The following is a 13262-nucleotide window of genomic DNA, read 5'->3' as shown; positions in this document are numbered from 1 at the left end:
AGGAAAACACTGCCCTGCTCTGTGAATTCTGTATGATATTCTTAGGAATTGATAGAGCATATGCTTGTGGAACATGTCATCTGCTCTGATCCATATAGATTTGTGTGTACACTGCTTTGTCAGAAATAACAAGCACTTGTTCAGAACACCAGGGACCAAAGCAAAACAGAAATATTAACATTAATGTCTTGTTTTGATAAACACCCCTTTTAAAATCTGACAATTCTTGACTTCCCTTTTCTCATTTAAAATACAGAATGGAAGATTGAGACAAAACTTATGTTTTTATATCAAAACCAAAAACAATCTTAAAAAGTTGTCTATAGCTATTTTTACAGTTGCTGTGTGTTATTTACCTTTAGTAGTATATTAAATGCCTAATTTGAACACAAGTTAACATGCTTAGTTATTGCACAGACACAGTAGTAACTTGTGTGGGGTTTTTTGAAATCTGCATTTAATTTGATTCCAAACTTCTGAACTCAATTTTCTGCCATTCTCATAATCACATTAGTGTGTACATTGATGTATTTTTAAGTTTGCTTTTAGTCTTGTGCTGACCTCTCTTAGAATAAGCTGCTGATTTCCCTGGTAAGAATTATGACTGGATTTAAACCCCAAAAAATATATTAAATTAAAACCTAATTTGGGAGACAGAAATGTTGAAGGGACCCTTAACTTGAACACAACAATCTAGCAGCTTCTAGTTCTCAGCTGCATAATATACCTCCCCTCAGCATCTGTTCCATATTGACAAATGTGTGTAGGTGGTAATCTTACTCCTTTTTCCCTCCTCTCCAACCAAATGTCATGGGAAATAATGTTGAGTGGGTAATACCCTTCTGTTTTGCTGGGAACAAGCTTGCAGGATATTCATTTGAGACCCTCTCATCGCTGATCCTAATTGACTTGTGTAATTGAAAAGGGAGAGCTCAGTTCTCTCTGTAGGAGGAAATAACTGTCTGCTGAAGGTGTCCAGCTGGGATGGTACCTGTGGTCCAGGGAAAAGCTCTCAGCACTGCTTTTGTCCTTCTGCCCCCTCAAAACAAAGCAGAGACAGTGTTTGAAATGGGGAGATTACAAGGTTGTGGTAGTTGCATGTGGATTCTTTAAAAAGGAAAAGTGGAGTTTTAACTAAAACTCAGTTAATTCTGTTTTGAATTTTTTTTCTTTAGTGCTTGTAAGTATGAGTGAAGCTTTATATATAGGTGAAGGATGCCTTGCACAGTCTATACTGTATGCCCTCTTCATTATCTTAGCATAATTGAGACCTTTAAAAGCACTTAAGTTCAGTAAGATTTAGCTGAAATTCCCATCAAGAAGTGCCTCAGACTGGGTGTGATAACCCCCAACTTGAACCTCATACACTCAAAATCTAATTTTAAGGCATTTTCTTCAAGAGCCTTTTTAAGGAAACAATGTGCTTTTCTTGGCAATTCAAACAAAAGTTTCTAAAGCCTAAATCCAGCAGCTGAGGGAGAACTTTTCCTGAGGCATTTAGCATCTAATTAACTCAAGTGGCCCATTTCAGCTTAGTAGGTATCACCTATGACTGCTTTTCCACACTTAGTATCCGGTGGAACCTTCGCCAGATTATTATATAATATTTTTCAACATAATTCGAAAGCTTCATTGGAAAAAAAAAGAATATCATTCTATTTGCTCCTACTGCAAGAAAACTCCGGCAAGAACACATTAGACACATGAAAATGGTCTGTTGCTCTACACTTCTAGTTTCTTCAGGTGGTTTTTTGGAAATTCTTGAGTAGAAATTAATTGGTTTTGAGAAATAGCTGAGATTTGGGGAGTATTTCAGTATTTCAATCTTAGCGTTTCAGAAATCAAATTAATAATAAGTTAAGGACACTGGGAAATCTGGCCAAACTTAGTTCTGATGTAGCAGTTGCTGTTGAAGGAGATGGGAAAACATCCTGAGATGTATTTTAAAAAATTAGCTGGTGCTGTGATATAGTTGATGTGTACATCTCTGATTGCAAGGCAAAGCCAGTTGCATCTGTCCTGCCCAAGGAAAATGAGCAGTGCCCAGTCTGGAAATCCAAGGAAAAGGGTATTGCTCACCTGTGAAAAGCTCACCTGTGGGGAATGAAGGGAGAAGGCTTTGAAGCTGAGAACTGTGTGAAGAAGTGTTCGGTTGTTTAATACTCTGCTTATTGTGAGAAAGCTGAATTGGCTCAATCTCAGCACTCAAATGCTAAAAATGACTCTGCACTCCTGGGACCTGCAGTGACAGTGCGTGATGCCCAAAAGATGGGAATGTGTTCACTGCGCCCCTGGGGAGCTCAGAGGATTAGTGTGCCTCTGGAGAAGCTGGAGGAGGACGCAGCATTATCTCCCCACTTCAGATAAGGAGAGCTTTTGTTTTCCCACTGACAAAAACCTGCATGGAAGGTGCATGTTGATGTTGAAAGGCCGGGATGGAGGCAGTGGGCTGGGGGAGAATGGCTCTTAACAAACCCTCTCCTCTCACTCTGCTCACAGAAGTTGACTGGGATAGAATTAAAAAGTAGCATTTGCTGAAGTTTCTTTTCCCTGTGAAGTTTAAATATTGATTTTCATTCACCACCTTGGCAACTCCTTTGTCTTAGAAGCTGATCTTTATGCCAGGCAGTGCAAAGCAAATCTCTGTAAAGGGAGATACCATGAACAAGGGTTTGGCTAAGAGCTGCTATGGCTTAAAGTTTCACCTCTACATTTAGTCACCTTCTGATTATCTTCTATATTTTTCAAGGAGTTCCCATCTTGTTCCCTTGTTTTCTTCAATGCACAGCTTTTGCAGGGTTCTGTATTATCCTTGTGAACTTGCAGTATAAGTTTGAGTTAGAAGGAGTTACTGGAGACACAGTCCAAGACAAACCACTCTTCCGTCAGAGGATTTTTGACTTCTAAGCCTGTGTTTGCATTCCTGCAGGTGATGATAATGGGAAGAAGGCCAACAACCCCAACCACTGTAACTGCATCATAGACCAAATCTTCACAGGCGGACTGCAGTCGGATGTTACCTGTCAAGTCTGCCAGTAAGTCACTTTTTCCTGACCCTGGGCTCTGATTCAAATCTGCACCCCTCCAGTGCAGTGCACTGAACCTTTCCTCTCTTGAGTACCAATAAATCCAGAAAGACAAGAACCATGAGGCACCAGCGCAGATTTCCCAGAGAAGCTGTGGCTGCCCTGTCCCTGGGAGTGTTCAGTGCCAGGCTGGATGGAGCTCTGAGCAGCCTGGTCTAGTGGAAGGTGTCCCTGCCCATGGCAAGGGCTGGAATGAGATGATGTTTAAGGTCTCTTCCAACCAAACCATCCTGGGATTGTATAATTCTATCAGCTAAATGTAATCAATTAACAGTTAACTGTCATATATTAAGACATATCTAAAAAGCTGCCTGGAAAGTGCCACAGGTTTCTGCACATAAATGTTTTACTACTCTGGAAAAGGTGGTTGTTTTCCAAGATCATAAGGAAAAGACTTCCAAGATCTCTTTGAATTTCAAAATACATAATTGATAACTACATTTGAAGAAAATTGTATAGAAACACGTTTTCCTTCAGTCAGGAGCCTCATGTATCATCAGGAGAGGTCTCAAAGAGGCTGATACCCAATGTAATCTCAGGTACCAGAAAAAAAGCCTTTACAAGAGTATGGAAAAATGTATTTATTATTCTGCTCTGTACTGGAGCAAGTTGACTTTTCTTTGGAGATGTTTAGTGTTGCCATAGTGCAGAAGTCAGAGTTCTTGTTTTTTGTTCTGCCTTGCATTCTTGCTGTCCTGCACATGGGCTGGGCTTGCTTGAATCTGCTTTTATTCTCAGTTTCCTGGAGGGATTTGCAAAAGATTTACTGTGAGGAAAACATAGGAAATTTTGTTCTTTGCCAGGTAGAGCCACAGAATCCTTATGTGATAATGCAAAGCCTGATTTGTTATGACACAATATTAACATTGATGAAACTTTGACAAAAGAAGTTTTCTTTTGAAAACAGAACTTTTGCACAAATGAACCAGGGGAAAAAGGCAGAATATTGAAGGCTTAATGAGATTGCAGAGTGAAAGACAGGAATTTTAGGGGAAAAGAGAACTCAAAAAATAAGCCTAACATGGAGCTTAGACCCCTGAAGTTCTCTTAAAAATGTGGATGCTGGAAGGAAAGATTTGAGTCAATAGCAGTTAAAATTTTAAGCAGCTTTTTCCACAGTCTGGCTCTTGGCTTGTCTTCAGCTGTCTTTAGAGAACTCTGATGGAGAACAAGAGCTACTCCTTGGTGCAGTTATTCTTTGGCCTCTCATATTCCAAAGGCTGTAGGAGGTGCAGAGAGGAACTGCAAAGTTGAATTCAGTGCACTGCTGGACAGCAAAAGTATTTAAAAAGCTTTCTCTTTTTTGAGGTAGCCTTAAGTACCATCTCCATATCTTGAGCACACAAGACCAGCTTCTAAACTAGTTGGATGGCACATAGGTATCACAGATGTTGACTGGTTTATACTGGTCAGTAGTGCTTCTGTCTCAGAGCAGCTCTGCTTTAAATTTCAGGGCTCCAGTGAGTGGGAGAGTGTCTTAAATACTTACATTTTGCATTTCACACATCACGTACATTTCCCCAAACACACAGCTTTTAAATATCCAGGAAAACGATCAACTATGGGAAAACACTCTGGAGCAGCTCTATTTTCTGTCATCTCTGAGTGCCCTCTAGGGGTGATGGAGATCCCAAAGTCCTTAAAATTAAGTACCTGGAGTGCACCCCAAAGCAAGAGAGAAGCTGTTCATTTGGCTTCCTTTAAAGGTGTCTGAAACCATTCTCTTTTCCACAGTGGCGTTTCCACGACGATAGACCCCTTCTGGGACATCAGTTTGGATCTGCCAGGCTCTTCCACCCCGTTCTGGCCGCTGAGTCCGGGCAGCGATGGCAGTGTCGTGAATGGGGAAAGCCACGTGTCGGGCACCACCACCCTCACAGACTGCTTGCGAAGGTATGGCCTGGCACAAACACAGCTTGGGCTTGGAGAAAAGGAATTTGGCTTCATCCCCTTCTCCAGGTGGCTCTGAACACTGGGATTAAGTGATGTTTTGTCACACCTCTGTCCCCAAACATCATTTTTACAAAGTGAAAAGGCTCAGAGCAACACTAAGTACTCAAAGCCAGTTGCCACATGATGCAAGAAGAAAAGAAATTTTGCATTGGCTGCTGCCAGGCAACATGGTTTTACATGATCAAAATAACTAATGTCTGTCTCCATGTTCTCAGTTCTGGTGGCCAAGGAAGCACATGAAAAGAGTTTACATTGCATTTAATATTTATCTAAATTCTAACACCAAGTAGGAATCAGATTTTACTCTAAGCGAAACTGAGAGTCAGCTACTGCCAGATTAATTGCAGGGATGCCATTAAGGATTGAAGGAATGGAGCTTTCAAAAAGAAAAGGTAATTCTGAGCTTGAAACTTGGGCATATTGGAAACAGGTACCTGGGGAGAAGGTTATGGCTTTCTGTATAATTCACTTGGATCTTTCAGTAGATCTTAAAGTCATTCTCTTGTGGCAAATGCAGATATTTGCCTGAGGAAGAGGTTACCTGGAGCCTGGGGCAAAGCTAATCTTCCTGAAATAAAAATTCATAGCCTCTAACATCTGATTTCTAATCTTTTTGATGCTGTTAAGATCAATAATTTTAAGGAAATGAGGGAATTACCACAAATGAAAAATTGCTAATGCAGGAATGCACCAAGAGGCAAAACCAGTCAAATTTTGGTGATGTTCTTCAACACAGACATTTGTAGAATCAAAAGTGATGATAGGGAAGGAGAAGCAGCCAGGTTCAGAGATACTTTTAATATGGCCTTTGGAAAGAAGTTGAACTCTAATGGATAAAGAGGATGGGTCTGTGTTTTTATCCAAAGGTTAGGAAGAAGAAAGGTGTATAAGTTCATGTCAGTGTGGCCGTGCAGCTGAATTTGACCTGAAGAAGGAAGGATTGAGCAGGAATGTGACACAAAAATGGAAAGATAAGGGCATTCCAAACAACAATCAAAGCAAGTTTATAAGCCATTTTAGAGACTTAAGGGTAAACAAACATAAAGCAATGTTTTAAAACATTAAAACCAAACCAGAGGATGATGACACATAGGCCAGGTAAAGGAAATCTTGATTAAACAAGAGGCTGTGATGTCATTTAGTGCTGGAGGCTGCTTTGGCCACAGTCAGAAGGAGGGTGAAGGATGAACTGACACCGTGTTGCCCTCACGTTCTTCGTGTGCATTAATGAAAAATTTTTAACCATATTTCAAAATATTTCATCTCAAAAATCCTAGTTGCAAGGCAGCCTCTGGGGAAATGGTTGATTGCCCTATGGAAGTCTAAACTTGGAAGAAAGGACTGAGCAGTCCAGGGTCCTGGCCTTTCTGTGCTGAGTTTCTGGAAAAGAGGGATTTTGCTTTAGTTTGTAGTGAGAACATCGAGGCAGTCCATTTTCTGTGAGCACTTCCCTGTTCCCTAATGGTCTCTTCCCATGGCTCCTTTGAGCAGTTCTGTCTGAAAATTTTCAGAGAGATTTTTCTAGTTGTCAGCAAAGGTTTTTTAGAAGGGTATGTGTATTTTAAAAAGAACTTTGTGTTTACAGGCCTTTCCATCTCAGAGCTTTGATCCCAGCCCTGGAGGGCTACAAGGTAGAATAGTGTGTTGCCAGAAGAGTGTCTTCCATATCAATGTTTTTGGGATTGAAAACAAAAGATCTTTCTTTGTTTTCTGTAGGAAAATGAGCTGTTCTGCTGTAGGAGATGAACTAACACTGAGCTCCTTTCTCAGCTGCTGATTCACTTCAGTGCAAGTTAAGAGCAGTGATTAATGTCAGATTTGGATATCTGAGCCATAGCACTTTACATTATTATGGTTTTATTGTGGGTTTTTCCAAAATTTCTTAAAACCCATTGACTCTTGTCTCATGTGGTGCCAGTGATCCACAAGTAAAAGCATTTTCAGCACGCATCAAAAATCATCTGATTGTTTTGTGCATTCCTTTGCTTTTCAATATTTTTTTAGGTTTACAAGGCCAGAACATCTAGGAAGCAGTGCCAAAATCAAATGTAGTGGTTGCCATAGCTACCAAGAATCTACCAAACAACTCACTATGAAGAAGTTACCCATTGTGGCCTGTTTTCATCTCAAAGTAAGTTCACGGGGGGCCAGCAGAGCAGAGGATGTGATTTCCTCTCTAAGGGGATGAGCTGAATTCCTGGACATGTCTTCTGGCTTTCACTGACTAAACTTTTATGATATAAACTAATATAAAAAATAGCTTGCCTTGCCCAGCTAGGTTTCCTGTTAAGATAGTGTTACATTATCTCTGAGGTAGCTTTGCAGTGTGTCTGGGGGAACTTGACCAACTTGAATCTAGAGACAGGATGGAGGGCTGGTCCAAAACCTGAACCAGCACAGAAACCAATCTCCAGTAACACTCCTCATCCTGCATGGTACAATTTTTACACTTTTACTGAAAGAATGCTGCTGTATTGAAGGAAAAGCATGGAAAAGTTCTGATATCAGTGGAGAAACATTACTGTATCTTCCCAACTGCAGTGAAGTTTTAAACATTTTAAACATCTCCAAAGCAGATGTCACGTGAAATCATGGCAGATAATGCCACAGTTGGGGCCCTTGGGTAGTTTAGTCCTGTACAATTTCTGTCTGAAATGTGATGTGAAGTGGGCAGCTGTCACAGCAGGTGAAGGTCATTCTGTGTCACGAGGCAAAGGGTCCTTGGAAAGCCATGCCACATCCTGGAAATAGGTGTTACAGGTGGAAAGACTTCCCCTTCTAATTCACAGGCCTTCCCAGCCTTTGGGACAGTCATGCCTTCAGGTGTTCATCCCCATACACCATCACCTTCAGCTGCATCTTGAGCATTAACTGTGAGGATGTGCAATGTCACATGCCAAAGGTGTTATAGCCTGACTGGACTGGGTAGAAGTACAGTTCTGTTGTTTTAATTTGGCAGTTTCTGATCTTCTGAAGGACATTCTTGCATCACTGAATTGAGGTTTCAGGAGTGCTTGGCTTTTGGAGGCAGTTTTGGGCTTTTGTTTTTGTTGCTATAGAGTAGTTAACAAGACAAACCCTCATGATTCTGCTCTTTGGGCAAGTCAAGGTGAATGTTCTCCACTCTTTTCCTATACTTAGTTCAGGATTTGTGTTATCCTAAATGACTGATGATCTTCTGGAAAATAAATTACTTGTCCTAAGTGATTGTGCTGTCGTGTCTATGCAAAATGCAAATTTCATTTCATGTGTTAAAGCAAGAGAGAAACACAAAAGATAAGAATTACAGAAGTCTCAGCTTTTCACATCTGGATCTGTTGCTAGGGAATTGTTACAGCATCACAATTGGAAAATAATTAACTTGAAGTGTAAATAGAGCAGAATTTCTGAAATGGAAAGCTGCCTTTAAATAGAAACTCATTCATCTCTTTCTGGTATTTGTTCCTGTTTCCATTTAATGTTCAATGAAGGAGACGAGGAGAGGATGGTGGGTATTGCAGGCCCCTTTTGGCTGAGGGACAAGGCTTTTTTTGTTAGCATTTTCCATTTTTTGCCTTAATTTGAATGGGTATTCCTATGTAGGCTTGATTCCTGTCACTTGAGATGATTGGATGGGTGGATACAGTGTGTGTCAATCTGAAGGCAAGCTCCTGTTACCACCAGTTCTGTGAGCTGGGGTAGGCAGCAGCCGTGGGTTTGAACAGCCCTAGTGCAAATGAGCACTCCTTCAGGTAAAGGCTGTGTGCACTCTCCCTGTTTAATACAGTTTTTCTTTGGTGTCAGGAGGGAATAAGTTTGTATGCACAGATATCAAGGTAAATAATCTAATTAATACTGTATTAACATTGAGCCCCCAAATGGTGGTTTATTTTGCTGGTAGAAAAGTGTTGTTATTTACATGGGCATTCCCAGAGAGCTGGTAGGAAAAATCTGGGGCTATCCCTGCATAGTGACTGCTAATGTGCTTTCATGTTACTGTTTCTAAGCTTAGGACATTTATAAAAGACATAACACTTAACCTTTTTCTAAAGAAAAGACCTCTTGCCCTTTGCCTGCAGCGGTTTGAACACTCAGCCAAACTGAGGCGGAAGATCACTACGTATGTCTCGTTTCCACTGGAGCTGGACATGACACCTTTCATGGCTTCCAGGTGGGTACCAAGTCCAGAACCCCCCCACAGACCTGGGCAGAACTGGTTACCAGTTCATACATGTGCAGCACGAAACAAGGAGCATCCTTGAGGGTACAGAACGGTGTCTGTGGTGGTATTTCTGCCATGAGCTTCTCTGTGGAAGGTGTAGCTTGTCTAAACCCATTTTTAGATAAACTGTTCAGTCTCATGTGCCAAAAAAGAATTTATTTTTAAACAGTGTGGTGGGGGGTTTTAATTAATGTGTGTTGTGTTTCTGGTTTCCTGTTAAATTTATAGACTCAGATCCCTGCTTTGGTCCCATCCCCTCAGTGCCCACCCACCTGCCATCCTGTGCAGTTGGCCAGAATAGAGCCAACCTAATCCCTAACTCAGTGTTCCTGAAGTTATAAAAATCCTTCCTCTTTATTCCTGCACATATGCAAATCTGGGGGGTTTGTTTAGTACCTTCACCTTCTGTTTAGAGAATGCTGCAAGAAGCAAAAACATAGTCGAGATTAAAATAAAACAGCAAGACTTCTCCCACCTCCCAGGTTTGTGGAAGACATGGCATTTATATAAATACACCTTCATGAAAGGAATTTAATCAGCTTAATTAAAAAGTATTTGTCAGATATTCCATGTAAATATGCAAGAGGATATTCAGATTTAATTTATATCTGAAGCAGTGCAGAAAGCCCCAAACCATGGTATCTCTTAACAGGGGACTCTATTTGATGCTGAAATTTTACTTATAATTTCATGCTTTGCCTGCACTCCTCTTTTCCGAGGGAAGAAAGTAGATGCTTCTACCAAGAGAGAAAGGAGAGCCCTGAAGCTCTGTTAAATACTGTTATATTAAGAATATATGGTTTATTCCAATATATTCTGGAGATTTTGAGACTTCCTTGTTCTTCTGTGGTGAATTCTCCCTGGATAGAACAGGCTCTGCTGATGAAAGGTATCCAGCATAATGCAATAGAGATGGGATAATCAGCAGGCATAACTCAGTAGTCTGAATTTTACCAGCTAAGAAATCAACAGCATAATCCTATTGCTGCTGTCAAAACATAAAATGAATTTACAAGTCAGAGCTGGGATGATTGACCCATCACAAGATAAAGGATTGATGTAATTAGATAATTTCCCGGGTTTCAAATACAAATCTTTCCTTAACCTGTTTTTAAGCTTTTTGGATAAAACATTTGACATAAACAGATGTGTATTTGCAGCACTGAAGCCTTGACCAGGAGGAGAAATGGTGTTTGTGATGTAGCACTGCTGTGAGAGCAAGTAAAGCATCTTTAGCATCGCAATCAGCCCTTTGCTGCTCAGCTGGAATAAGGACCTGGATTCAGCAAACAGGCTGTGTGTCATGTCAGACCAATTTCCTGGGTTTGGGAAGCCACTGCTTTAAGTGACTGGATTTTTGTGTGTATGTGTGTTGCAGTAAAGAGAGCAGAATGAACGGGCAGTACCAGCAGCCGACGGATAGTCTAAACAATGATAATAAGTAAGTGGTACATTCCATGACTCCTGTTGTGAAAGGTAGTTGCCTTCTAGAAGGAGATATATATCCTTTATATCCTGCAGTGCCAGTGCATTACCATATCTGACAGCACAGTAAGTCTGAAATGTTGCAAAATAAAGCCTGACTCACTGCAGTTCCTGCCCTTCAGTGGGGCTGTGGCTCCTTCCAGAGCTGAGGGTGATACCCCCAGCAAATGGTCTGTGGGCAAAAGTAAATGCTGTGGTCACAGTATTTATTAGAAGGGATGGGTGTTTCCTTTAAATAATCCTCTTCCTATTGCAATGGCAAAGGGAGTTCCAGAGGACCAAAGAAAGTGAATAGAACACTGACACTCAAAGTCAGGAGTAGACGATCCCAGCAATCCTAGGGTGTGTTGGTCAGGTATTGATTCCAGTCAGAATAAATGATGGACTGGTGTGGGACTTGATCAAGAATGTAAAGCGGGTGTAATTGAAACCAATATCCATTGCTCTGGGAATAAAATGGTCATACAAACCTTACCTCTTCAGTTAAATAAAGTTACAAGTTTCATTGCTGCTGTTGTGTATTTAAATTCAAGGCACTTCATTTGCCACTAAAAGTTTCAGTAAGAAACTGGAATCACACAAAAAATGTAAAACCAAACTAACCAGGTTAGTGCAGGTGTCATCCAGGCAGGTACCAGGCAGGTGTTCTGTGGGCCTACAGCTTGAATCATTAGGTATGGGATGTTCAGTAGTGTTAGAAAAGGTCTGAAAGGAACACAGCTGATCACTCTTGAGGTTTGCACATGCCTTAAGTTGGAGAAGTTGTTAAAAATGAAGCAGATTTAGGCAATGAGAGCAGAGACATCTGGACTCCTCAGTGATCTGGGTGCCAGGAAACAGCTGGGGCAATGTCAGAACGCTCCAGCTGCACTGAAGGGTGCTGTCCATCCTAGCTGGACTCAAGGACTCCCCTAGAGAGGGTGGCTCTCAGTCAGTGCCTCTGTAGGCAGTCAGTGAATAGGTGCCTTGTTGTGGCACTGCTGTGTCAAAAGAGTTCTGTGAATTTTGAACACGAGTAGGACAGTATCAAGTGAGATTAGAGAGATTATTTTACCATTGTGTAGCTGTGCTTGTATCACACACACAGTGTGAGGGCAGCATTTTATGAAAGAGTTAAAGAGAGTGGAAAATACTTGAGAAAGAGCCACTAGTGTATTTAAGACTGGAAACAAAATCTTACCTTAGAACAAAAGAGCCAAAGACTTCAGTCTTGCATTTTTAAAAAAAGAAAAGGAACAAGAAAATGAGAGCAACTTGATTATCAGTATCTTTTTTGGAACAATGGTGTGCCTGCAAGTTTACAGGCAAATGCACAGCAGCATCTGAGAGCTGGAAGTTGAGGCTGAATATATTCAGTATTTCAAAATAAGTACAGGCTTTGCAGATTAAGGACAGTTAATCAGTTCAGAAGTTTATCATTAGAAATATGTAAGATTACCTCCTTCTCCGTATCTCAAATGCTTTTTTTCTGGTTCACTAGATTAAATCAGGGAAGTAAAAGGTCAGACTGGATAGTCAGTGGTCCTGTTCAGGAATGCACCAATATTGATCTATTTTAGAAGAAAATTTGGTAACCGATATTGGTAAAGTTGACAATGGTCACCAGACTGGAGAATTGCAGAAACAGCAAGACAGGAAAAGAAAAATGTTTGGGTTTTTTTTCCCTGGGAAAGGGAAAAAGAAGGAAAGAGGAGGGCAAGGCCACCCTCTTCCCAGCTGGTGTTAAAGCTGGTGTTTTACTGACGGATCAGATCCTTTACCGTTGCTGTGTCTGTTTATGAGCAAAAGCTTCTGCCTGCCTGAAATGTCTGTTGTTTTCTCCCTTTTGATGCACGTATTGATGATCTGTTTTCTGTCCCAGGTATTCCTTGTTTGCAGTAGTTAATCACCAGGGAACCTTGGAGAGTGGGCACTATACCAGCTTCATCCGGCAGCACAAGGACCAGTGGTTCAAGTGTGATGATGCCATTATCACCAAGGCAAGCATTAAGGATGTGCTAGACAGTGAAGGGTAAGTGGTCACCTGGGAAGGGGAAAGGAAGGGAAACTTTGACCTTTGTTGGGTTTTTCTTACTTTAAAAAAACCCCTTGTAATAACAGAGAAGGATAATTTCTCACTTGAATAGCCCCTGTAATGCTCAGTGCTTCAGCATTGAGACTGCACAATTATATTTATACATAATTGCTTTATAACCCTGGGTTTGCTGAGGGAAGGGGAAGGATGGGGGGGACACCAGGTGACTCTGCAGAGTCTGGAACTGGTGCTCATGTCCAAACTCTTGCTAATGGAAGGGATTCTGAAAACCAAATTGATGTGATGTGATCACCCAGTGCAGGAGCAGTGCTTACCCCAGTGATACAATCCAGTCTGTGCCTGCAGAACTTTTGGATTACTGTGAGTTTAAAAGATTTTAAGAAAAGCCATTAAGGAAGTGCTGTGACCCAGAATGGCAAAGCTCTATGGGAGGCAGGTAGAGAACATGAGCTGTTTCTTAGCTCATGGCTTTAAATTAATCTCAGATTGACATTATGGCTTC

At 41.1% G+C, this 13262-nt stretch overlaps 1 protein-coding gene across 3 annotated transcripts in view; it reads left to right on the top strand.

Annotated features, from left to right (window-relative positions):
* Positions 1–13262, top strand: part of USP22 (ubiquitin specific peptidase 22) — a 95923-nt gene that overhangs the window by 80372 nt on the left and 2289 nt on the right. For 2 of the 3 annotated variants that reach the window (XM_069029645.1, XM_069029644.1), the window contains 6 exons: positions 2930–3035; positions 4821–4979; positions 7044–7170; positions 9098–9189; positions 10619–10681; positions 12587–12736. In XM_069029645.1, the coding sequence (XP_068885746.1) occupies positions 2930–3035; positions 4821–4979; positions 7044–7170; positions 9098–9189; positions 10619–10681; positions 12587–12736 (697 nt within the window). Of the gene's footprint in view, positions 1–2929; positions 3036–4820; positions 4980–7043; positions 7171–9097; positions 9190–10400; positions 10586–10618; positions 10682–12586; positions 12737–13262 lie in introns of those variants that run through there. The other variant, XM_069029646.1, reaches the window with a different exon arrangement.

This window comes from Aphelocoma coerulescens, chromosome 14, assembly GCF_041296385.1.
Source record: "Aphelocoma coerulescens isolate FSJ_1873_10779 chromosome 14, UR_Acoe_1.0, whole genome shotgun sequence".
NCBI lineage: Eukaryota > Metazoa > Chordata > Aves > Passeriformes > Corvidae > Aphelocoma > Aphelocoma coerulescens.
The sequence above is the reverse complement of the archived record's forward strand: the minus strand, read 5'-3'. Positions and strand labels throughout refer to the sequence as shown.